This window comes from Mirounga leonina, unplaced genomic scaffold (assembly GCF_011800145.1).
Source record: "Mirounga leonina isolate KUSES-001 unplaced genomic scaffold, KU_Mleo_1.0 Mir_94, whole genome shotgun sequence".
NCBI lineage: Eukaryota > Metazoa > Chordata > Mammalia > Carnivora > Phocidae > Mirounga > Mirounga leonina.
Window position 1 is genome coordinate 26,533,240 of NW_023270855.1, and position 27,539 is coordinate 26,560,778.

The 27,539-nt window shown below is 40.7% G+C and overlaps 1 protein-coding gene across 9 annotated transcripts in view; it reads left to right on the forward strand.

Annotated features, from left to right (window-relative positions):
• The window catches only part of MAGI1 (membrane associated guanylate kinase, WW and PDZ domain containing 1), a 615,689-nt gene that overhangs the window by 479,652 nt on the left and 108,498 nt on the right, over nucleotides 1–27,539 (forward strand). For all 9 annotated transcript variants that reach the window (XM_034998455.1, XM_034998457.1, XM_034998458.1 and 6 more), the window contains exons 3-4: nucleotides 8,109–8,228; nucleotides 21,585–21,791. In XM_034998455.1, the coding sequence (XP_034854346.1) occupies nucleotides 8,109–8,228; nucleotides 21,585–21,791 (327 nt within the window). The remainder of the gene's footprint in view (nucleotides 1–8,108; nucleotides 8,229–21,584; nucleotides 21,792–27,539) is intronic.

Here is a 27,539-nt window from a genome sequence, read left to right on the forward strand (position 1 = left end):
GTGTGTGTGTGTGTGTGTGTGTGTGTGTGTGTGTGTGTGTGTGTGTGGTGCTCACTGACAGTTTCATTCCTATGACCATTCCATTTCTGAGTCCACTAGATGTCACATCTGAGACCACCAGTCTTTTGGGTCTTTATCCCCTCCTTCCACTGTCTATTTTCTGATCTCCCCTACCCTCTATACTCACACACCAAGTAAGAGCCACAGAATACTTGCATCCCTTCCCAAGGCTCCATGACTGCCTCATTCAAGGGTCTCCTGCTGTCACATTTTTTTTTCTTTTTGGTAGGTCCCTTTGATAGGAGCACCCAGAGCCACCTTTAGTTTCTCCTTCATATCCTTTATTGTTCTTCCCCCACAAACTTTAAGCTTTCTCAGGGTCTTGCTCACCCCCATCCTCTAACCCCATCTAGCACTTTAGAAAATAATTGTCAGCAGAATGAAAGACTTGCAAGCATGCATTAGAAAGTGCTGGCCTGGGGTGGGGGTAGGGGTGGGGGGGTAATTCTAACAAACTCTGCTCTCACCCAAGCATCAGGATACTGTCATCTGTGATGTACATACTTAGCAATTCCTTGGCACATAGTAAGTGCTCAATAAATAGCAGCTGTTAATATTTTTGTTCTTTATTCCCTAATCAAGAGATACTTTGAGTAGTCCTATACTATGGACTAGCCTTAGTATGCTTCCTCAGTCTCTTTCCCAAGGAATGTAGATTTGAAAGGACACGAAGAAGAAGCCAGGTGGACTTGTTTTAAACGTATGCATGTTCTTTCATGAGAAAAGGTCTGTTTGACTTCTGTCCCCAGATCTTTTTGAATAGTTCGTATTGGTGAAACAAAAGCTTCAGTAAAAGTGAGTGTTTTTTATTTAAACATCCTGGAAGATCACATGGAGTACACATTCTAGTGAACATGTTTGGGTGCCTGTTGCCATATTTAAGGCATGATAGAAAAATTGCTTGTGTTTCGAGTCTATCAAACATGTAAGGCTGTGGTCTGCATTGGTGGATATGTTGTTTCTAAATCTGTTTGGGGCGTGAAGAGATTCACATCCTTGTGATTGATCTGCCTCCCTTCATGATTGTTGGGTCATATGGTGAATTTATGTTTCATTTTGTAACAAAATGCCAAAACTCTTTTCCCAAGGGCGGTACCCCTGCTGCAACCTTACCAACGGTGTGTGAGTTCAATAGCTCCATACTTTTGCCAGCTTTTGGTATTGTAAGATTTTTAAAAACTATTCTAGTCATTGTGTAGCAGTTAAGCATTTCTTTTTTACATGAATATAGTTACATTTTAAAAAAAAAACCAACAGTTTGATTTGAAGGGAAAATGTTGAGTAAATAGTACTGTTCATCCCAAAATATGGCCAAACTTGTGTGAGTAAGTGACTGAGTGAATTTGTAGGAACAATACATTCAACTGTGCTCCATCTCCATCAGCTGAAAAAACGAACAGCATGAGCCTGTCCTGGATATCTAATGAATTTCAAGCAATGCACATAATTGCTTTATTATACAGAATGATCCTTCCTTAACATTGGAGGTAGTTGAAGGGACTATAATTTTTTGAAGCCTCGTCATTAGATTTTGATAAGCAGGACCCAGATTAATTTCACAGCAGGTGAAACCATTGACTATTAACAATTTAATCTTAGTAGGGTAATGATTCTTCTATTAGCAATCTGGCCTTGAGACCTTTTGGACAGGTGCTGAGTGACAGCTTGCCCGAAAGCCTCATGGTGCTGGGAATACATAGAAGGAGGAACAGGCATATTGTGTCCCATCCCTAAGATTTTGTTTGCTGCCTTAATTGGATATTTCAAGAGAATTTTCAGATTAAGAAGAGAGAGCTAATGAACTCCAAAATCCAGTTCCTTTTCTATAGCCGTGATTTGTAGAGTTGATAAGGAAGGTCACTTTCTGATTTCCTCAGCAAGGGTCACTCAAGCCAGGTACACTAAAAGTTTATGAACCATAAAACGTGCATAAGAAGCAAGCAGCCACTCAGGCTTTAAAAGGCGAACTTTTGGGGGCATTGCTAATTCATACCGAGATATTCAGTAGGGCGTAGCTCAAATTAATTTAAGTTATGATCTGGTGGTGGAAAGGGTTGGTAGTATTGACTACCCTGGTGAAATCTTGTAGGCATTTTAACACTGAAAAAGGACTCTGTTTAAATGATGAACAGATTGAGGGGTTTTTTAAAATATTTATTTATTTGAAAAAGTGAGAAAGTGCTCGAGCAGGTGGGTGTGAGGGGCAGAGGGAGAGGGAGAGAGAGAATCCTCAAGCAGACTCCCCACTGAAGGCAGAGCCTGATGCAGGCCTCAATCCCAGGACCCTGAGATAATGCCCTGAGCTGAAATTGAGAGTCAGCTGCTTAACCCACTGAGCCACCCAGGCACCCCAGATCGAGGTTTAAAGAGTAAAATCAGGCAGAAAAATAGTATCACCATCTCAACTTTATAGGTAATATATTTCTTTTTTTTTTTAAGATTTATTTATTTATTTATTTTAGAAAGAGTGTGGGTGGGGGAGAGGCAGAAGGGGAGAGAGAGAGAATGAGAATCCCTCAAACAGACTCCCCGCTGAGCTTGGAACCCAACACGGGTCTAGATCCCAGGACCCAGAGATCATGACCTGAGCTGAAATCAGGAGTCAGATGCTTAACCGACTGCCACCCAGGCACCCCTATATGTAGTATATTTCTATTCATTAGCTAAAGGCAAGTGTTGACATCAGTGCTGGCTTTCTATGACATGGGAAACCTCAAAAGTATTGTTTGTTTGATTCATAGGGAGCCTATATTCTTTTGCATGTTTTTGCAAGGACTAAGTTAATATGGAAGATATTGGATTAGGATACCCAAGAATCAAATTGTTCAAGATTCCGGAAATAATCTTTTTATTCAATTTATAAAATGCCAGAACAACTACATACACATTGGTACAATTCAGAGTCTGAGAGTTATTTAAAGAAACAATCATTTTGTCTCTTCCCATTTCTGAACCCACCCCCCTTGAGGTTACCTCTGCTAATGATTTAATATTATTCCACCCACTTAACTATTTAATAACTGAAAAAACATAGGGTCCATAGCGCTTCCTTTTCTGTTTTTCAATAAAATGCAGCCATATTTTACATATTATTCAAGTTTACATAGTGACTTGTTTGTATCACTCAACTGAACATCATACACATTCCTTCTGGTAACTGTGTAGATCACACTGTTCTTTACATAGTTAAAAAAAAAATTTCCTGAGGGTGAATCTACCATATTTCGTTCAGTCATTCCCATATGTATGGGCACTTAGTTTTTCATTTTGGAGGACTGCTTTTGTTTTGTTTTTGCTACAAACCCTGCTGCCACAGATATCTAAAGAGATTTTTTTCCAAGAGACCATAGCTCTGCTCAGTTTACTTGTTACATGACCTTGGGCAGTTACTTTCCTTCTTAATTGTGCACGCGACCTTGGGCAGTTACTTTCCTTCTCTGACTCTCAGCTTCCTCATCAATAAAATGAGTATAATGACAGTCCTTACTTTTACATTTCTTCTAGCAATTAAATACAGTAGTATTGATTTAGTGCTTAGCACCTTGCCTGGGACATAAGTAAGTATCCAATAAATGGATGCTGTTCATCCTTTCCTGCTGTTTGATCATCTCTCACGCCTGTTTTTTGTTTGTGTGTTTGTTGGTCTTTTAAAGGCAAGGAGGTGCGCACTGTGCATATTTGCTTAAAGCTAATAACTGTTAGATATTGTTGGCCTGATTTCTGGCTAGACAAGCAGAAGGCAGTGTTGTAGGCTGTAGAAAACCCCAGTTTGTCAGCCCGGTGATTATTTTTTTTTAATATGCTGTCCCTGAGGAACATGATAGAATTTGTTTTACTTCTCTTCTGTCAGGAAGTAACCCTTCTGGCTTTGTTAGAAGCATGGTTTGTAATAATTGTACCCACCCCAGATGGCTCCTGAAAACCCTTTGAAATGCCATCTGCCAGGCGTGTGTCCAGCCGGCAGCCTGTCATTCGGCTAGAAGAAAAGAGGAGGCGGGGTCCCCTCCCCTGCCCTTTTCTCCCTTGCGTCACTGAATGGAGCCTGGTCATGTTGGCCCAAACCCAGGGCGGGTTGCTCAGAGGGTAACTGGGAGTAAACCTCCTGCTAGCCTGCAGCGTAGAAAGGTTTTGTCTGGGTAATAAACCCTGAAGGTTTTGTGGGTGGAGACTAACCTGCCCCCCACTCCTTCCCCTGCAGGTCCAAGGCCACCAAACGTATTTATTTACATGGGAAAATGGTTATCTTTGAGTTTCATTTTTTCCTCTAAAATGTAGCATTTTTTAAGTTATTCATAATTTTGAATCCTTTCAGGAAATTAAGACCCTTTAAAGTAAATCTGACAGATTGGTTCTGAAAAACATGGTGGAAAGACACAGGAAAGATAAGATGGCTCAAGAAGGAGGAAAAAATCCCCCACCATTGTCTGGTTTCAGAAGACTTTAAAAACCCAACAAGTCTTTTGTTAGTTTTATTTAGCCTCATCTCTTGGGGAGTGGGGCATGGGATGGGGCGATAAATGAAGCTAATGGAATTTTGATATGGAGGCTGAGTATGAGAATTGCCATGTAGATCACATTTAGGACAGACCCCTTCACAGCAAGTTTCAGAGTTTCTCTTCTTGCCCCACACCGGGATTTCCCAATGTGCTGTAAACTGTGGTTTCCCAGGAGCAGGCTAAATGGCTTTTTTCACTTGGCTCCAGGACATCACACCCTCTTCCTTTGCTCCTGCCTTGCTGACTGCTACCTCTTAGTCTCCTTTGGGGGTCTTCCTAGTTTTCTCCGTTACTAAAAATTACGGGGTTTTAGTGTTCAATCCAAACATTTTGGCTTCTTTTTGTACACTCCCCGCTCCCCCCGCCCCCTGTTATCTCTGTCTCTTGCCTTCAGATGCCAGTGGTTTACTCATCACTCTCAATTTTATGTCCCAACCTGCACTCTGATCTTCAGACTTACCTGGTCAGCTGTGCACAGCCCTCCACATCTAGGTGTCTAATAGGCATCTCAGACTTCACATGTCTCAAAGTGAACTCTTACTGTTTTTCCCCTAAGAACCACTTCCTCCCCTGTCTTCTTGATTTTTGTAGAGGGCACAAGGCCATTTGCCCATTTGCCCAGGACAAAAAATGGGATGTCAGTCTTTATCCCTCTGTTTTTCTTACACACCCCATCCACTCCCATCAACAAGCTCTGTCTTCAAAATATGGACCTCGTGTGGCTTGATGAGTTTAATATGTCCATCCTGTGGACTGTGTCACAGCTATTTGCAATATTCACAACGTAGGATAGAAGTCTGACTGCTTCTCACTAGCTCCGCCCTACTCTTCTTATCCGTGACCTCATTTTCTCTCCCGTGGACCCTGTAATAACCACCTCACTGGTCTCATTGCTTCTGTTCGTGCCCACCTCCCCCTCCTCTGCCCAAAGCCTGTTCTCTGTCAAGCTCAATGATCTTTTTAAAATGAAGCCTAGCACCACCCTGCTGAAAAACCTCCAGTGGCTTCTCATCTTCCTTAGAATAAGATATGAAGTGTTTGCTGTGGCTTTTTTAAGTAACCCTTTTCTATTACTCTGTCACCATTACTCTGGTCTTTTTTGCCCTTCCCCTCACCTACCAAGGCTCTGCCTGCATCAAAGCCCTGGCCCCTTCCCCCTGCCTGGATCGCTTTCCCATCACCTCGGCAGGGCTCTCCATTTGGGTGGCATCTCCTTAGCCAGGCTTTCCCTAATCCCCATCTAAAATAGCTTCCCTCCTCCCCAGCGTGCTTCCTTCTTCCAAGATACTCTTAAACCCTTTAACCTACATTGCTCTGAGACACTTTAACCTATGTTTCCTATGGAAGATTATTTCCACCTGAAATTTTGTTTCATTCCCATACACATTTGTTTTCGGTCTTTCACAGTAAAATATAAATTTCACAAGGGTAGGGGCTTTGTCTTGTTCACCAGGGTTTCCCCAGTGCCTGAGCTGCTGCCCAGCATGAGTTGGGACCTCAATAAATAGTTATTGAAAAAAATGAAACCTGGTGAGAGATGTTAGGAGATATATATATATATATATATATATATATATATATATATATAGCATTTGAACTATAGCATTCTCTCAACTCATTTCCTTCTAATGATGACATAAACTAGCACATATGCTGATGATTATTAAGCTATATATGTCTTTTAAAAGGTTTATTTCATTCAGTACACACAACAAATCTATAGTGTAGGTACCATTATTATCCCTGTGTCACATGAGGAAACCAAGTAATAACAGAAGCTAAGGAATATGCCTAGGACCACAAGTTGGGAGGAGTGGCAAGCCTTGAACTTACCATTCCCACTGCAGGAGCCTGCTCGGCAACAGTATATGGTATTCTCTCTGTTTCTGGAGTACCTACTTCTGTGCCTGACATTGGAGATCTCAATTTAAAAATTGTAAGCTACCTGAAAGCGCTTGTCGTCATCTGTCAGGGGAGCCCGAAATGGGAACAAATCAGGAAATAGTACAAGAGTAGACTTCTGGACACAAGCAGGCTTCTTTACCGGAAAGTTCCAGCATGTGGGACCTGCTAAGCAAACGTGTGCAATAACAACCATACTGTGGAGAGTTTGCGGCTATTTAAAACACTCCAATTTCAGATATTAGAAAAATCGGGCTCATTTAAAATGTATTTATCCTAAGTTAAATATGCAGCAAGTGTTGAGGGGTTTTGTTTTATTGTTTTTGTTTTTTCACTTAAGAGAAGTTCCCGATGGCCCCGTAGGTTAGTGGATATGATCATTCTCATAGGGCAAGTGATGAGAGAACATTAGAGCCACAAGGTACATACTTTGAATTGCTTTAAAGTTTCTAGGATTAGGGGGAAATCCTTGCTTATTAAGTTCCTAGGAATACAGAAAAATCCCTGCTTATTATACAGGAAAATATCAACTTTAGAATACCGCAGGTAAATGGTGCCTTGCAAAATGAGTTAAGTTGATCATATCACCTAACTTGAATGTAAAAGCAGAAATCCGGTATTTTGCTCTTTTTTTGGTCTTTTCTAGTATTTGACAGAGGTTCCTAGTACACACTACATAATTACTTCTTGGTTTGTCTTCTTTTCTCGGTTTGTGTGTAAATCACATTCCTTCCACATTGCTTCTACAGTTTTGGTTGAGATGAGGCTAAAATGATAGGTCTAGAGCCTCGCACCTGAGCTGGGTGACTCGAATCCTCTAGAGACCCTCTGTTGTTCATAAGAAGAATTGTTGTATTTATTAGTCATGGACAGAATGACCATATTCAAGGGGAGAATTTTCTAGCAAATTCAGTGCCCCTTCTCTCCCATCAGAACTTACGGGTGGCCTCTTTTCATCGAACATATTAATTACATGGACAGGAGCAGCATTTTAATCCCTGGGAGATATCCAACCACCGATCTTGGGCAATTGCATTTCTCTAGTGATGTGTTTATGCAGTGGATGTCATTTTCTTCAAAGGGCTTATTACATTGGAACTTGCCGGATATACTTCGGAACACAGGAATCTTGAGGCCGGTGTTAAAAATATAAACCCCTTAGGCTGTGAGCTTAAGGTGGATAACTTTTTAGTATCTACTGGAGTCCTAGAAGCTGCTGATTGTGCATGTTGTCCATCTAAAATCCAGTTTGCCTTTTTCATTCAGTGCATTTTTAAGAAGTGATAAAAACTCATCCCAGGCTACCCAGCTGTGCTCAGTTTGCTCTTTCTCCCATTCGAAGATCCCAAGCACGAGCGGGTGGAAGTGAAGATGCTGTGCTGTTAGAAAGAAGTTGTCAGCAGGGAGCCTGCCTCTCTCTCTCTCCCTCTGCTTGTGCTCTCTCTGTCAAATAAATAAAATCTTAAAAAAAAAAAAAAAAGACTTAAAAAAAAAAAGAAGTTGTCTTTCCTAGGTCCCTGTCTGAGCAGATGGGTTGGCACGTTTAGGCACTCCAGCCTACAAAACAGGTTATTGTAATTACAACCGAATGGGGAGCTTCCTGTTTTCATTGACTGATGGTGTCTTGTGTATTTGTCTTGTCGGCTGCAGGCACAACCCGATCTCCCAGAGAAGGAGAAGTGCCTGGCGTGGACTATAACTTTCTGACTGTGAAGGAATTCTTGGACCTCGAGCAGAGCGGGACCCTTCTGGAAGTCGGCACCTATGAAGGTGAGCGTTATCTGTGTGAGGGTGGTGAGCCTGCCTCTCTCCTGGGCACATCAGAGGATCGGGAGCCATCCAGGCTAGAGTGTTTTGTGAACTAGTGAAGTCTAATCAACTATAGGAGATTCACCTTAATATGATGGATAAAATATATGGAGTAAGACTTTGTGGAGCTCTTTAAAAATAGTTGCGGGCTTTTTTTTTCTTCAAGAGGTTTCTCCTTTATTAGTTGAAGACTGTGTGTGTGTGTGTATTGTTGTTGTCGTTGTTTAATATGGGCTTGCATGGTATTAGAAAGAAGAGGGGAAAGAATCATGGTCAATCACGAAATGTGACTTTACAGGTGTTGTTTTAATCTTGAAGGAATAGAATGTCATTTTTTTTTACCACTAATCAATTTTTAATGTATTTTTGGAGTAGATAATACATGTATATGGCTCATGAAGCAAAATATCTCAAAAGTATTAAATAAGTAATCTCTTTCAGATACCTATCTTTATCTGCCTAATTTCAATTTCTCCTTTTACATCCCGTGCCGTTAGAGTTTGATTACCCTTCTGAAATTTCTTTATGTAAATACAAGGACACATGTGCCACGTGTGTATATAAACATATGTGTTCTCTGCATGTGTTCTTATTTCTTCCCTATTTTATACAAAAGGTAGTATACAATACATGCTGTTTGGTACCTTGGTCTTTTAACAGTATGTCTTATAGTTCTTTGCAGTTTTAGTAATAGAGCACTTACTGTTTTGTTTTTTAAATGGCTGTGTAATCTCTTTGTATCAGCATAGCCATGATTTATTTAACTAGTTCCCTTTGGATAAATATTTTTAAAATCTCAAAACACTACAGCATTGAATAACATGGGCATAAATCATTTCACACAGGCGAAAATATGTCTGTAGGACAAGATCCCACAGATGGGATAGCAAGGTCAAAGCCAAATGTAGGGAAAAAAATTCAAAGTACATTTTCTGAAAACAATATTGTAGCTAGATTGCTCTTTTGAGAATTATAATTTGAGACAGAAGAGCATAATATGATACTATTAACTAGGTCAGATTATTAACTTGGTCAAATTATTATGTGTATGTCTTTACAGTCTTTTAAAATTGGATTTATTTGGTGATCACAGGGGCATTGCAAGAGTAGACTTAAAAACAAAACGTAGGTACAATGTAGACTCTTATTTTATTAGGGATATTATAGCTTTGCTATGATAATAACCCCTGTTCCAGGCAGTGGCTACCAGTTAAGTAACAGTCATGGATCTTAGGTATGCTGATCATGGTTTGATATTCTTTGGAGAGGGTGCAGGGGAAGAGCATTATCTTTGAACCTACAGCTCATTTCCAAATTGTGAAAATACACTGGGTTGCGTTCAGATGTAAATCAAATTTCTGATTGTGAATTCAAGAGTATTTCCCTTGAGTACATTGCTAATTATCAATTGTCTCAGTTTCCTTGAAGTGTTGTGATATGACTGGTGGTTGGGGAAGTGGGAGGGGGTCTGAGAAAACCCAAAGCAAGGATAATTCACTAAAGCCTAGGAGTGAGGTGAGGGAAGGAGGCTAAGTGGATGTACCAGGAGCTTCTTCAAGGTTGTCTTGCAAATGTGAATCTAGTTAAAAACTCAAGTGGCCCAGGATAGGGCAAATGTGAATCATCTTTCATTTTCAGAAAGTGAATTGTCCTTATATGAAATCCATTGTTATGCCCATCTGGGAGCTTGAATCCCCTAATGTAAAAAACAACAACAACAAACTTCCATTTGCATTTTTGGGAAGGTTGAGGGTGGAAGTGGTTGTGCAATGCAAAACGGCATGTGTTGGATTGGAAGAACAAAGCATGTGGTGTAGACAACAACTTGTCTGGGAAACAAGGAAGATAAACTCATTTTCTCCAGTTGTTTATATTACAAATGACATATAGGCGGAGTCACTTTGTTTCCCATTTAATGGTATCGCTTTGGCAGAGGTAACTATTATCACGGAATTTTCAGATGGGTTTGCTGAGACCAAGAAGCATTTAGGAACATGTTCAAGGTTGTATGGCTGGTGCTGGAATGCTGGAGCCCAGAACCAAACCCAGCTCAGTTTGACTTTCAGAGCCTCACACTCTTGCCCAAAAAACCCAAGAAGAATATCCTGGACGTAATTAAAAAGTCGTAGAAATAACTCATCCGTACTTTCACCTAACTTCGTGGTGGGTAGCAACAGGGAAACGTTTTTCAGAGAGTGCCTGATCGTCTCATATAAAACTGTCTTTCTGTGAATGTTGCTCCGTTGTTTTGGAGTTGAAATTTTCTCATGGCCAGCATTAATCCATTCCGTTTTTCAGCCATTTGATTGTTCAGTGTTTGTCAGCCTTTGACCTTTTAGCTGTATAATTTCCCTACCATAGGAGACAGTTCATACTTTTTTGGAACGCACTGAAGTGTATTATGTCGACTCTTAGAAGCTGGAAGCAAAACGGAATTTTTATTAAATGCCAGATACTGTCACAGGAATAGGGCTGGATAGATCTTTAGAGAACCTCCTCTGTCCTTGCCTCCCTTGGACAGGCCCCGACCGCAGCTGTCTATTGGACACTAACAAGCGTGCAGGCCGGGCTACCGCCCTGCTTGAGATGGAACCTCAGCCCCTCTGCTGTGGAGCTGTGTGCCCTCCGGCAGGTTGCTTAATGCTCCGTGTCTCCATTTTCCCTTTGGTAAAATGAGGATAATAATAGTGCTTCCTCATAGGATTAAATGAGACAATAATTGGAAAGGGCTGAGCACAGTGTCTGACACATGTAAGCTCTCAATCAGCGTTAGCTCTTACATTTACCCACACGACTGATCTGAAATTGCCACGCTGGTGGATTCCCTCCCCCTTCTGCTAGTCACTAAACCAGTGCATCTGCCAGTCAAACGTCTTTATTTACTTCCCAGGTACTCACCGTCTTTTTTCCTGCTCACATTTTTGTCTCTTGGCCTCTCCTGGTTCCAGAGAGGAAAAACCTAGCATAAGGACACAAAACACTCTTTTTTTTTTTAAGCTTATTAATTTTTTTAGTAATCTCTACAGCCACTATGGGGCTCATACTCATGACCCTGAGATGAAGAGTCGCATGCTCCGAGTGAGCCAGCCAGGCGCCCCCACAGCACACTCTTCAACGCAAGCCACTTTGATCATTCTGAGTAAAAGTAATAAATGTACATGATGGAATCCTTACTATAGTGAAGAATGTAAACATGTTTAAGTCCAAGTTGCTTCCCTTCCTCCCCATAGGGAGCCACAGTGAAAGGATCTAGTGCAGAGATTCAGAAAATGTACGCACACAGGGCATGCGCCTATGGACTCTCGTTCATTTCCCTCTATTCTTGCCCTTCCAACTTCACGTGTCTTAGAAATCTTTCCATATTACCCCATGCAGTTCTATCTTGCTCTTTTAAAATGCTGTGAAGTATCCCAGTGTATGCTGACCAGTCCCCTGCAGGTGGACATTTAGGATGTTACCCGCCCCCCATCTCCCATTTTTGGTGCTTTGTAAACATGGCAGCAGTGAGCATCCCTGCACAGATATCTTGCTAACACTGTTCTGAATATGGCTATACCATAAGTTTCCAGCGGTGCGGTGTTCCAGCAAGCCCATCTACACATACACAGTTCAATTCAGCAAGTATTTATTGAGCATTCGCTTTGCATCGGATGTTGTTCCGTAACATGAGGCGTGATGTACAGGACAGAAAACCAAAGCAGCTCTGCATTTGAAGATGCTTACACTTTTTAGTTACTCATTTTTGCCAGCACTTGTCCAGCATGCACTATGTGCTGGATGCTCTTCAAAGTATGTTATAGGCAGCTGCTCACTTAACTACCCACCAATCCTATGAGGTAGGTACAGTTGATTCCCCATTTTACAGAAGAAGAGCATGAGGCCCAGAGAGGCCAGTCATCTTTTCTAAGTTCACATGGTGAGCCAGGAATAGAGTTGGGATCCCAACCCCGGGCTGCCTGGCCCCATAGTCTGTCCTCTGCAGCCCCTCAGTGTTGTGAAGCAAATTAAACAGTTTCAAGAGAAGTGATGTGTGTTCTGAGAAGGGAAATAGGGTGCTCCAGAAGCATACCTCAAGGGCACTACATCTTATCTCCCATCAGAGGAGACCCCTTGTGGAAGTGACAGTCAGAGGACCTCATGGTTTCAAGTGAGAGACTCAGGGACAGTGCTTGAGTTTGGAAGTCAGCACCAGCCCCGAGGTCTGAATCCAAAGAGAGCAAGTGGGATGAACCGAGAGAAGGTCAGAACATTGGTTCTAGAGAAGGAGGGACAAAGAGCCATGCCCTGTTTCCTTTAGAACCAGTGCAATGCAATAGAACTTCCTTCAGTGATGGAAATGTTCAGTATTCTGAGCTGCCCAACATGGCAGTCACTAGCCGCATGTGGTTATTGTGACTGAGAAACTGACTTAAATTTAGTTTAATTTAAACTAATTTAACTTTAAATAGTCACAGGTATCTGGTGGCTGCCATGTTTTACAGCGCAGCTCTAGAATGAAAGCTTCTGCAGGGAAGGGTGAGCACCTACTCGAGAAGAGCCCTCCCTTCTCACTCAGCTGACTTCAGAGAGCTAAGCACATGTTTAAGAGTTAAGCTCCTTTAAAAAGGATGATTTCGAATCCTCCCAAAGAGCATGTTACTGCAGAGCAGGGGTGATCTTCTTTTGTGGATACATTCGGTGACGTGTGAAATGGCAGACAAGTAGAATGAAGCAATAAAACCTCAGGGCCGGGGAAAAAAAACACCTCAGGGCCGGGTAACTGTCAATATATGTTTGGGGTTTAAGAGTTGCAGGGTTGTGGGATTTTAAAGCTGAAATGATACAGAACTGAGATCCAGGGAGAGACTGGTCTAAGACACTAAAAAGAATTGGGACAAAGCCTGGCCAAAAGCCCGTCACCCAAGTCATGTCACAGGCAGGACTGATATGCCAGTATTTCCCATTCTGCTCCCTGGAAATGGATACCTCTTTTGTAGACTGTATGACTAGTTTGTTTCTTCGGTTGTTTATTCATCAAAAATAAAATGCTTAGCAAAACCACATGTGATCATTGCCCTCCTCGATCATATAGTGCACAAGGCACAGCATTCAAATAATCACAGAAATAAGTGTACAGTTGTGAGTGTGCTGGGGTCTATAGAGGAGACTATAGGTTGGGGAGATTTGATCTTTGTGGGGTTGGGAAAAGCTTTTCCTGTAGAAGTAATAATTGGAGTGAGCTGTAGCAGTTGAGCTGGAGTTAGATTGCTAGATTTAACAAATAAAAAAATAGAACATCTAGTTTTACATTTTATCTGGCAACCCTAGATGGAGTTAGCTTTGGACTGTGGTGGTGGTGTTAGTGAATAAGTTGACTGAATCTTGAGATATTTATATGATTAAAGAGCTGGACTTGGTAATATGTCAGTTATCGTAAGAAGGAGGTAGAAGATGCAAGTGATGGTAGTCCTCCTAGGATGATTCATAGTTTCTGTCTTACATAACTGGGTAGACGCTCGTACCATTTGCTGAGATAAAAAAAACTTTGGAAAAGGTTGTGTTTGGTGGCGGGGCTAGGGGCTGCATGATGAAACTTTCCATGTTTCACCAGCTGTAATGCCAAGAGTTGCATATACTCCAACAGAGTAGAGGCCCTATCTGTCTATATAAGGAATCTAACTGTTGTCCCTCACGAAGCATAGAAGTTATTAGTGGATCTCATAATTGATCTCTGCTTCGCAATTTGAACCAACTCCTCATTCTGTCATTAGATAGATTTGACATCAAGGCCAAGAAAGCAGAAATAAATGTCTTTCCTCCTTGGCTCAACTTCCTAATTGTGGCAATGAACAAATTCACTTGATGCGGTGCTTAAAATAAATCAACTGCACCATCTCTCTCTGCCTTGATTTTCTTTCTTTATTTTTTTTTTTCTTGTTGACATTTTCACTCAGCGAGACATGTTGCTGCTTCAGTCAGCCCTTGGGACTTCTCTAAGAGAGAGTTTACAAGGGATGAACTGTTCAGTGGGGATGGTTCCAAACATGCCTGTTTTACAAATGCCTCTGGGTAGAAGAGGCTGATTATACACTTTAAGCATTGCAAAGATTTTCCCCCAGCATGGAAGTATGGTGCCACTGTGACATTTCAAAATCGAGTTATGGGTTGCATATTTCTGCATGTCAATGAGAGAGAGAGGGATGTCGGCATTCAATAATGTTATTGTTTTGCTTCCTAGAAGGTCTACAAGAAAGCACCTGCCAAGGGTATACTTTTTGGGGACACAGAGATAAAGCAGGGGTGAAGAGAGTTCTTGTTTGTCATTGAGGAAAACGAGACGTCTGGAGTCCTGTTCTTTGGCAGGCCTTGGAAGCCGTCTGTTGTGATAAGCTCTGTTGGCAAACTCCACCATGGAATGTTCTCTGTTGATAATGAAAGTAACCAAAGGGAATCTGTACTGCAATTGGCCGTTCCTCTGCATATGAAGTTGAAGAGGCTGGTGCTACGGTAGTTTTGCTTCATTCCCTACTTAGAGATCCTCAGAGATTCCTGGAGTTGACAACATAGATGTTGGGAACAGACAAATGTGTGTGTAAATGCCAGTCATCATTTACACATTGTGTGAATCTCGTCTTCATCTGAAAATGGTAATACTGATGTCTTTTTTTCCATAGGATTATTAATAAAGATTAGTGTAAGTGAATGTATGGGTAGTGACATGGTAGGTGCACAATAAAGGTAAATTTTGGTCAGTGTTGTTCTTTAAGTATGCATTTTGATACCAATACCCTCTTCTATATTTTAGAGCGTATATTGGCCTCCAGTGGTAGGTGCCACTTAAGACTGCTAGGGTTCATTACATGCTAACATTGTTCCAAGCACAAGGGTGAGTACTTTGTACACAGTATCTAATTTCATCTACACACAAAAAAACCTGCTAGATGAGTACTGTTCTTATCTTTATACCATGAGAACTGAGGCTGCAGAGAGAGAAGTCCCTTACCTTGCTCAGGGTCACAAAACTATTAAATTACATTACCCTCTTCGGTCTTATATTCAGAGCCAAATGGCAGTGGCAAGAACAAACATCTCATTATAGATCAGTGGCTTATTGTCATTCTTGGCATGCAAATCATGGTTCCGTAGGGTGGAGCCGGTAAGACAGGGAAGAGTAAAAAGAAAATGATGGGCGTTTTTACGAATGATACCTTCATGTGCCGAGCAAGCAAGTGGAAAATGAAATAGTGAGGATCTGAGGTCATTGAGATGTGATTGATGGACTGGGAAGAGGCTGCTGTGAGTCATGCTATTAAAAACCAGATCCACAATAGAGGTGTAGAGGAGCATCCCAGCCTGGCATTCCTGTGTGCCGTCTCTACTTGTGTATTGACTCATTCTCAAAGAATTCCTAATGACAGGATGTGCCGGCCCTACATCTGGAGGGCCTGGAGATGCAGTGGTGTATAAGAGCAGATGTGGTCCCTGCTCTCGTGGCGCCTGTGGTCTAGAGGTAAAGACAGATACCGGTGAATTCAACCATATGATAATTACAACAGAGGGCATTGGGAAGGAGAGGTACATGGTTCCCTGAGAGGACACTTAAGGGCAGCTTTGATCTAATTGGGGGGTGGGGAGGGGTGTCAGGGATACAGTCTCTGAGGACGAGTGGGTGGTAATGGCATGACCCTGAGGTTAGGCAAAAACAGATATGCTGGATGTCTGTGGCCTTATGTACTCTATGTACATCTGAGTTTTACACATAAAAAGAGTAAGACTTTTTTATCCTACCACACCCCCAAAGAATCAAACCTATTTTTGCTCCTTTGGGGGTGATATTGCCCCATTGAAGGCATATACTATAGATTTCCATTGATAGTCACTACCATCCTGTTCTGCTTATTTTCAAAAGCATGTTCTGTAGGAAGAGGACAGACAAGTGCCCCTGCCCCCACCCACCTCCCACACAGAATTACACACTGGGGGCCAAAGAACCCGAGTGCTACTTACCCTGGATCAGCCAATGACTCTTAAGTCTGGCATTTCTGCTACTCTTGGCCTCCGTGTTCCTCATCTACTAAAGATGAATGGTTTTCTCTGACCTGGCTCCCTCTGCTATCTATGCAGAGTATGGTCCAGTGCCCCTTGAGTCCTTCCTAGAAATTCAGAATCTCAGGCCCTTCCCTGACCCACTGAACCAGAATCTCCATGCAATAGAACTTTATGGTTTGCGTGAAATTTAAGAAAACGGATGTATACCACACAGAGCATTTTGTGAAGATCATGTTTTAGTCCCCTTTTTACATCTTATTTCTGGTGTCTAGCATAGTGCCTGGCCAAAAAAAAAAGGGGGGGGGGGTTCTCTGTAGGGAAGTGAATGAATACTAAACTTGTACAAAGTGAAAGGCCATATAGATTTGATTCATTCTGGCTTAAAACTCAGGGTTACGGTCCTCCTTAAATATTTTATCAGCCTCTAAAAATTGATTTGCAGTCCCCATTAATTTTTAAACGCATGTCAGAAAATATTTTCTTAGGTTTGGTCATGGCCAAAGATTGTGCCTGTTAATTAAGGCTAGCAGCGGCTTCTTCTTCTGTCTTCCCCTTGCCCTCTCCTCCCTCCCCAGCCACCATCCCTGTTAAGTTTTATGGTAAAGCCAGTTTTGAAAATAGCAGCAAGACGCACACACATTCCCACTTGGGAGGGAACCTGGCCACCTCGGGAAGTGTGTGTTGGCTAACGTGGAGTCCATAGGACAGCCGGGCTCATGTCTCCTAGAAACTGTGAAGCCTGCCAGGTGATAACCCAAATTAATTTTTTAAACACTTATAATTCTTCATATTATTTTTATTTAATACCATTAAGTGATCCACGTATTCCTCACAGGCAGGCTCTTGCACATACCCTCTGTAAGTTTGCACTCTGCCGTGGCTAGGCATGGCCCGATGCTGACCAGCGTGGAAACTTAATAAGGCAGAGAGTTTGCCAGCAGTGGGGGAGTTGTAAGGGACATGCCCAGGGGCCGGCCAGCTAGATTTGGAAAGCGAAGAGGGCGGGTTGAGGCAGTGGAACCCGTGGTGACTGGCCCATGGCAAGTGCACCACCCATCTTGCCCATCCTGTGGTGAAGACAACATGGGATTTCAACATAACCCCATCCACACAAGTCAGGGCACCCAAACCACATTCACCCAGAATCCCATCCCTAAGACCAATCTGTGAGTTACTGAGGCTGTTTGGAAGGTTTAGGTTTTCTTCCTTCCTTCCTGTGCCCAAGTCCCTTTGTATGTCCATGCTTTCACATTGCAGCAGCCTTAGAGGGGCTCTTCTTGACTGGGGCCAAGGTGTTGGCCTGGCAAGGACATGGGACACACCAAGGGTAGGAGAACAGCTTCTATGCAGACATCCTTAATTCAACGAGTGTGTTTCAGGTGAACTGGCTGTGGTCACACACTTGTCATCAACATTGCCTGGAAGAGACAGAATCCAAGCAACCAGCACTTACAGTTTATCATGCAGCACTTCTCAGTATATCCAGATTTTAATCAGAAACATTCCATTTTTCTATGTTAGTAATTCAAATGATTTTTTAGAATACAGAGGGGAAAAAAACAGATCTGTGAAGGAAAGGTGAACCTTCTGTAGTTAGAGAACTACTAGAAATAAGCTTTTCTGTAGCATTTGCAGGCAATATGGGAAATAAGAAATGTTGGAGGGATTTGAATAATTACACCATTTTCCATTTATAACCCCTTATAATTTACAGGGTACCTTCCAGAAAGTTACGTAATTTGATCTTCACAATAATCCTGTGCTGTCACTAGTGTCACTCGGCCTGTCATTTCTGTCTCACAGAGGAAGTATTAGACCAAGGGTAAAACCCTTGCCCAAGGTTCTTTGGTCATTGGCAGGCTCTGTTGCTTGTTCCTTTACAAGAGTAAAGGAAGAGTATTCAGTTATCTTGTGGCTAGTACCTCAGACACATTGTCTCAATCCTTCCAACATGGTGGAATGAGCTCATCTGAAAGATTAGAAACAGAAACTGTCAACATAAGTAGCATTTATCAAGGCTCAGTGTTAGTGGCACATTTTAGTATGGGTGAAAGGCTTTCAATGGACCATCTCATTTTATCCTCAAAACAGGTGCTCTAGATAGAAATGAAGCATTCAGGAGAAGAAAGGGAAAAATGAAGGGGGGGAAATCAGAGGGGGAGATGAACCATGAGGGACTATGGACTCTGGGAAACAAACTGAAGGTTTCAGAGGGAAGGGGTGGGAGGGATGGCTTAGCCGGTGATGGGTATTAAGGAGGGCAAGTATTGCAATAAGCGCTGGTTGTTATACACAAACAATGAAGCATGGAACACTACATCAAAAACGAAGTACTGTATGGTGATTAACATAAAATAAATAAAAGTGCTGAATATTAAAAAAAAAAAAGAAATGAGGTATTCTTAGAATCCCAGTTTTACAGAAGAGGACAAAAGGGTTTTTTTGTTTGTTTGTTTGTTTGTTTGTTTAATGGTTAGATGCCTAGGATCCCAGAGCCAGTTAGGATCTGAAGCCCAAACTGTCTCTTTACCACTTTGGTGTGCTGGGTACTGTTCATGCCTATATGTTAGGTTAACCGGAATGAGATTGCTGATACACAGCAGTTTGTCTTCTACAATAGCCATTGAGTATGGTTCAGCCTAATAATATGTACTTTTTTTGTCTCCAGTCAATCTTAAACTAATTTTCAGAAACGATAAACAACTATGAATAAGTGGATTGTTTGGGGGAGTTTATAGTTGCATTGAGAAATCTGCTAATCATTTAACTTAAGAAAGATTCTGAACTTGAAAACTGAGGAAAATCCATACATATTTGTCAAATTTAAGTAGAGCTTTTCTTTTCCAAACATTTATTTTTGTTATAAACTGAGGATATCTAGGTTTTAATTGATTTTCAAGTGACAGCAGTTTCCTGAATATTGCTTTGGTTTAATGGCACTGAAATTGAATGATAATGCTTGTATAATTATAAAACTATGAATAAAGGGACCCATCCTTTGGTCCCATATTTCAGTGGAGGAGTCTTACGTAGACACTGGTCTTTGTTTAACTTCCAACTCAAAAATACACATGAGATTCTTTGGTGGATTTGTGATCAGAAGGAGTTAGAATTAAATTCATTGGAGTTTGTCTCTGTTTTTTTTTTTTTCCTTGTGAAGATGATTTTTTAAATAGTTAGCTGTTTTACTTACCTAAACCTCATTAATGGTCTTCAGTTCATGAACAAGTCAACGCTGTGGCCTCCTTTCAACTTCAACAAAGACATGGGATGTCCTAGATGAAACCTCTGTAGAAATGCAAGAAGAGTCTTGGATCGTACGTGTGCTAATTCTTCCTTGCAACACATGTTAACCTCTAAACACATACATGGGATGCCTTTCTTCAAGTGGGTAATAGTCAGCACCTGTGCCTTTTAAGTTAGAAACCTGACAAGTTTTTTGAAGAAATTGATACCATCATCTTCTGTGAAAGAACTATGATGATTGAGTTGAGTACAAGCTTCCAAAATGTGCTTTGTAGGTTTTGTTTGGGTGTCCTTCAAATCAAACATGGTACCCATTAGTCTACAGCAGGTTTTAACTTGTGTCGTCAGTTTCCCTGCTGACACACAATATCATGCCACTGTCAAAGAAAGTGGGTGTGTATATTCATAAGTGTGGTGGTTCAAAAAGTATTTTAAAGAAATAATATTAATTAAAAAATTTTAATTATAAAACAATAATGTATCTCATGCACAGCAACGTGTTACTGTCTCCTTTTGCTTTTGTGCTTGTGTAATACAGGGTGTATTTTGTGTAATTATGTACTGAAGTTAGACAGTGGGGTGAGTCCTTGGGAAAAAACAGTGTGTACAGGATTTGTTATTATGTATAAATTCTACTTCACTAAGCAAAGAATTACAAACGTTGCTTAGGATTTATTGAAGGACTCTAATTTATCTTTCTGGCCTTCCTTTAGAAGGATGTGTGATGGTGAATAGATTAGTGGCATTCTAGTGCTGATGTTTTTTATCATGTAGTCACTGCATATTATTGCTTATAAGCTATATTTTTCAAACTTCAGCTGTTTATGAATCACCTTTATGGTTTTGACCATATCTGAACCTGTTATCTATTATTTATGTGAAATATATTCTTTAAAATAACTTATTTTTGGGCGCCTGGGTGGCTCAGTTGGTTAAGCGACTGCCTTCGGCTCAGGTCATGATCCTGGAGTCACGGGATCGAGTCCCGCATCGGGCTCCCTGCTCAGCACGGAGTCTGCTTCTCCCTCTGACCCTCCTCCCTCTCATGCTCTCTGTCTCTCATTCTCTCTCTCGCAAATAAATAAAATCTTAAAAAAAAAAAAATTAAAATAACTTATTTTTAACTTAAGTTTTCAAAAGGAAACTTTATTCACTGCTGTTACTATTATTTATTCAGTTAATTACTTTTTATTATACCTTTTAAAATTTTAAAAAGTCGCTTTAAAAATGTATTGCTTTTTCACTTAATTTTAAAAGTAAACCTTATGTTACTACCATAACTTAGTAGCTAGATTTCTTTTTAGTCCACATTAAAAATATAGACACTTATTAAAATAAAATAATAATATGTAAAAATCCCTCCAGGTACTGCTCAGAATCACTTAGCGTACTGAGTCAAATGTTGGGAAAAGTGGCTAAAAGTAAAATGGACGTTTCTTAAAAGAGTGGTCACCGTGCTACCATTGACACAGTTTTCTGTTAAAACTTGGCAAGGGTTTGCTCCCACCCCACATGGCCCTGAGAGTCAAGCTTGCCATTCAGTTAAAGAGGCACCACGTGGTGTTCACCAACCTCCTTCTTTAATAGTGCCCTGGTTCCCTCTTATGGAGTCCACTTATTAAGGAAAGGTGACCTTGACTTTGTAGGCATGTAAGGGTGCTGGCAGTAATGAATTTTTTATTTTCTCTGAAGCTAACTCTAAATTGGATTCAGCATTATATAAAAAGGTGACCAATTGAATTTCAAATGTAATGAGGATGAAGTTTTGCTATCCAGTACAGCCAGCTTTGTTTTTAGCCCTAGTAGGAGGTTCTTCGCAACTAAACAATGCAGCTTTCCTCCTGACTTCTGAAATCACCATGTCTAGCTGGGTAGGAACAACGTCTCTTGTAACCTATTCCAGAAATGAAATACAGTGTGTTCTGGTTTTCTAGTTAAAAAAAAAATTTTTTTTTAATGTGCTGAGAGATTCGGATGTGAAGTCTTGGGGGAAAAAAAAGGTATTTTTTCTAAAACATGCAAATTTGTCTCTCCATCACCTAGGAAACTATTATGGGACACCCAAACCTCCTAGCCAGCCAGTCAGTGGGAAAGTGATCACGACGGATGCCTTGCAAAGCCTTCAATCTGGCTCCAAGCAGTCGACCCCAAAGCGAACCAAGTCCTACAATGATATGCAAAATGCTGGCATAGTCCATGCAGAGAATGAGGAGGAGGATGACGTTCCTGAAATGAACAGCAGCTTTACAGGTAAAGACCAGACCACCTTCCCCCTTGATGGCCTCGGGGGAAGGGGTGGTGCGAGGCTTTTGCAGAGAGTGAAGAGAAGGTGTCTATTCTCAAAAACTGTTTGGAAGGGTTGACACAATTCAAACTGACCACTCAAGACTTGGGGAGGAGGTGGTCTTTTCCCTAATCTATTTTTCATGCTTCTTTGCAGGACTATTTTAACTTCGCCAACATATCTTAAAGGGGCTAGAGGGAAATGTCTGTACAAGGGAATCAAGAATAATCAGCATTGTTTCCTTCTCTTCAAAATATGTATTAAGAATATTTGTATTTTGTTCATTTATTTCTTGGTCTTGACACTGTTCCATAATTATGCCTGATGGCTTATAAAGAGAAATATGAGAATTTGTTTAACAGTTTAATTTCCATTGATGCTGTATGGAAGGCTAGCAGCATCCTTTTATCTCCTGCCTTTGTGAGTAGAGATTATAATGGAACTGTATACTGTGTTCAGTTAACTTGTGCAATTTTTCCATTTGCCTGCAAATGGAGAAAGATGGAAAAATAATAAATACTTGATTATATCTTACATATGTATTCTATATTATATATCATACATTACTCATTGCATTATCCACTTATTTTTTTCTTAAAGATTTTATTTATTTGACAGAGAGAGAGACAGCGAGAGAGGGAATACAGGCATGGGGAGTGGGAGAGGGTGAAGCTTAGGTATACTGTATCTTATGAGGGGATCTTCAAGGACAGTGCCTCTGGGTGAGACTATTGCAGGCTGGGTCTTGCACAATTCTTAGGGGCACCTTTCACAGAGGTTATGATGTATATTTCTTGAGTTAATGTAGTGACCCAGAACTGTTCAAAAATATTTTTCACTTTATAGTAACTCAAGATGTAGCAACTGTATAAAACATGAGTCACTCCAGTTTATAATATGGTGACTTTGAAGAAGGCTTGTTTCTCCTATTTTACCTCTGCTTAAGTAATTTCTTCAATATTTTAGAGTATCGCTATGGAGTAGTTACGTACTTGCAGCAAATGAGATCTAACCCTCTCTTCGTGACCTTTCCTGACATCACCACATTTCAGTCATTACTTGATTAGACTCAGTTCCAATAAAGGGGAAATTAGTTAAGCTCTGTATTGAGTTAGCAAATCTAACAGAATATTTAGAAAAATGCTTGTATTAGTTGAATGCTTTCTAGAGCCCGTATAGGCCTCTCTGAAGTTTTCTAATTCATTAAACCCAGAAGCCTAAAATTCTTCAAGCTGACAATTAAAATAATTTTTGATGGTTTTATTGTCATAACAGTAACCCACCCCTTCTGCAAGAAGCATTGGATAAAGAAGAGAAGACCTAGTTTGTTATCCTAGCTTCTTGGTTCTCGATAGTTGTCTTATTATGAACATAATATCTAACTTCTCTCATGTGTAAAATGGCTAAGGTTAAATCATATCTAAGTTCCCCCTTCCAGCTCCAAGAACTTGATTCCACGAAAATTTCCATTTTCCAATTAGAATGGTTAGGCCAGGGGCTGACCTGTAGTTGTAATAGCTAGGAGAAATTTACCATCTTTTACATATGCATTTATTGAAAGCAGCTCATTTCATTTACTTAGAAATACTTGATTCAGGGCACCTGGGTGGCTCAGTTGGTTAAGCAACTGCCTTCGGCTCAGGTCATGATCCTGGAGTCCCGGGATCGAGTCCCACGTCGGGCTCCCTGCTCAGCGGGGAGTCTGCCTCTCTCTCTGACCCTCCCCCCTCTCATGCTCTCTCTCTCTCATTCTCTCTTTCAAAATAAATAAATAAAAAAAATCTTAAAAAAAAAAAAAGAAATACTTGATTCATGTATAGTAGTCCTCACTGATATGAAAGCAAATCATGAAAAAAAAGTTAATATTTTAAAAAGTAGCTAACATTATAATGTCTTGATCTTTCAACAAATAAGGATAACGAATCATAATATAACCCAAAACATGGTTGTGGGCAACGAAGTAAGACCTTCAGAGTGATGTGCACTGAATAGTTCTGCCACGAGGACTGGATGGTCCCCAAGAAATCTGTGTGCCCTTATTTTTCCTCTATTTATTAGGTAGATTTCTTGGTATAAAGTAGGAATTGTTGACTATAGGTTTTCATGCTCTTCCTGTTTCTAGCTACTACAAATCTTTGTCTCTAAAAGCCACGCCTCGGAAATTCTGACCCCATTGAATACTCCCTTGAAATCCTGGCATCAAAGAAAAACTTTGGGGCCCAGGTTGTCATTGCTGAAATCAGTCTGATCATTTATTCTGCACACACCCACACAAAAGCCAAGTGGCACCTTATTGTCTTCCTTAGCTTCCTGTCCTTAACACCAAGAAAGTCGATAGGATGCAGAGAGAAATGATCTTCAGATATACATGTGATGGGCATCCTCAGTATGTTGAGTAAGTGCCTCCTCATTTACCAAACTACAACTATGACAGCTGACAACCTGTCGTACCCTAACTCATATAAATTCTTTCAAATAATTGACACTAGCCAGTCTATGATATGTGGATCAAACTAGCTGTGCCAAAGCATTTTGCTCTCTGAACCACTTTAAGTAGCAATCGACCAGCCACTTGGAGAATAGAGTGACAGCAACATAATGAAGTCTTGGCTCCTGGTTGGAAGAGTTATGATAAAGGAATGAGTTTCTTATACAAACAGAGAAACACGGTGGAGCTATTAAAAATATTCACTGGGATATTTTTAATTAACATGCTGTTGCTGCTATCTTAGCTGACTTCTGCTTTGGGTCTTTCGAAGGAGGTATGAAATGTCTAAATAACATGCCTGAATAATATTGGGAATGTCTGCAGGCAAAAGAGCAGGAGACTTGTGGCCAGAAGCATCCTGGGGAGGTGGCCACAATTCCTTCCCATCGTCCATGACTGAGGCAGGACCTGAGCAATGAAAAGTCATCCCAGATACTTCCCACAGAACTGACTGTTGAGCACAAAGCAACAGGCCAGTCGTCTACAAACTGTGCCTCAGTTATGGACCTACAGGAGCCCTTGAGAATGAACACTCTTTATATGTGCTTCATGAAGGTAGAGTTACACTGCTGACCAAAGCACACAGTTACTTACACTAAATAAAAGCATTTGTATAAGGACCTTGTTTTAGACAAATTGGAAAATCTGTAACAAACCATCACAACTAAAAAGTAGCTGGTTCATCCATTAACCCCCTCTAAGAGACATCAAATGTTATTTAATTACGTTTCGAGGCTTTTTTTTTCTCCCAGCAGTCCCCCTATTACTGAACATGAGGTTGCTAATGCTTCTCTTCCATTAGTAAGCAATGATAAAACATTGCTTTGGAATGTCAAGAGATGATATTACTTTAAGAGCTAATGTTTCTCAGGGCTATGTGGCAGGCACTTTGCTAAGCTTTTTACACATATACGAGGGAGGTCTAATAGCTTGTCTAAGATCACAAAGCCAGTGAGTGTCAAAGCTGTCATTGCAACCCCAAAAGCTGACTTCAGAGCCCACATGCTCATCCAGTGTGCCATTTGTGTTTTAAATCGAGTTTATTAGCTCTGTGTGCAGAGATGTACCTAAATCTATAAGTAGAGATCATGAATTATAGGCTCCAGAAATGTATTTTTGACAACAGCGTATATTCTCAGAGTCACCTTCAAAAGCCCCCAAGTATGCGTATGTGTATGTAAATGTTTGGGAGCTTCTTACTTACTATAAGTGAAAAAGTTATGTTCATTTATGGCTTACAAGTCATTTTCACATGTATCCTATAAACTACCTGGAAATGCTGAGAGCTAAGCAACCTAGGCATTACCTTCCCCATTTTACAGATGAGAATACTGAGGAACAGTGTGTGTTCCCCCACTAGACAGTGGGAGAACCAGGCTTCCTTGTTCCTCAGTCAGCCTGTGTTCCAATAACCCCTTCTACCTATCCTGTTTGGATCCATTGGCAACCTTTCGTAAGAGAGTGATAGCAGTGCTCCTAAATGTTTGGTAAATCAAATGAAAGATTTTCTAAAATCAGAGCATATGTCGAAGTCAAAGCCATGATTAGGACTATGAATTTGTAAGTCTGTACTTTGTCCCAGCCTCTCATCGTTGGACTTTTCATTTTATTTGAGAGAATGAGGTTGTTTAAGGTTCTGTTGAACTGGAAAGAAGACACAGAAAGCCAAATACATCAAATTGTTTACATTAAATATCTATAGCTTTTTTTGGTTACTCAATTAGATTGGAAGAATCCTTTGACAGTGTATACACATATCAAATCATCATGATGTACACTTTAAATATCTTACAGTTTTGTCAGTTATACCTTAGTGAAGCTAAAAAAATCTTTTGATAGAAAATATCTGTAGCTTTTTATGTCAATCATACCTCAAAGCATTTTTTTAAGAAGACATGAAAAATATATAAAATAAGAAAATATTTGGATAATTTAAAATAAGGTCCAATCGCTAGAGGGATATGCATTTTTCCTTAGGAAGTTACAGTTACTTAGATATTTTGCCATTGCGCTAATATTCCCTTCCCATAGTTGAGGTTCTGGAACCCTGGCAGGGCATTCTTCTTCTTCTTCTTCTTCTTTTTTTTTTTTTTTTTTTAACAAATTACATATATTCCCATGTTAAGCTAAATCATTTCATATCTATGTCCCACCTATTGCCACAACCTTTTCTTGTTATATCCAGTTTCTATTAAAATGTGTTAATCGGGGTGCCTGGGTGGCTCAGTTGGTTAAGTATCTGCCTTCGGCTCAGGTCATGATCCCAGGGTCCTGGGATCAAGCCCTGCATTGGGCTCCCTGCTCAGTGGAGAGCCTGCTTCTCTCTCTCCCTCTGCTGCTCCCCCTGCTTGTGCTCTCTCTCTCGCTCTCAAATAAATAAATAAATAAAATACTTTTTAAAAATAAAATGGGTTAATTAAAATTCTTAGGTAAAGTTATCGAATGTCATCCATTGTCCTGGTACTTCTCTAGCTCTTAAATATCGTGTTAGAGGATGATCACTGGCTCTGGTACATTCGCGTTTCCAGAAGCAGGTCCCAGTCCCGAGCACACATGATGCCCACGCTGGGTGCCAGGCGCTTTGGCAAGCATTTTATGTGTCCTCAGTCCTTCAGTTCTCATGGCTTATGCGTCATTCCCATTTTACAGATGAGGAAACAGATCCTCAGAACGGTAATCAGTCTGTTCCGAAGTTACACCGCTAGAAATAGGCAAACCTATGATTTCGTCTGTGGTCTGATGTCACATGCTTCCTTTTCCTGCCAGTTTGCTGAGGGCCAGATCTGACCTGGCAACAAAGGTTAATCATAATGCTGATGAAGAAACTGATGATGATGGCAGCTAATAAATACTGTTAACTGTATGCTAGACGCTGTCCTGAGTGCTTTACTCCTGCAGTCCTCCTCACAACCTCATGGGCTTGCTGTGTTATCCCCATTTTATAGATGAGGAAGCCAAGGCATACTGAGGTTAAGTAAGTGTGTTGCCCACGTTAATAAAGGGTGAGGCCAGGATTCAAAGTCAGGCAGTCTGGCTCCTGAGTCAGTGCTTAGAATCAGTCTCTCTCTCTCTCTCTCCCTCTCTCTTTTTGGTTGTGCCATATTGCTTTATTTTTTTTAAAGGAATTGTGATTGAAATATTGGGAGTTTTTGGATAAAAATAGAGATTCCTATCTTGTCTTGAAAAATCAGAGATCTGGACTCACTGAGTCCACATTTCCTCAGGA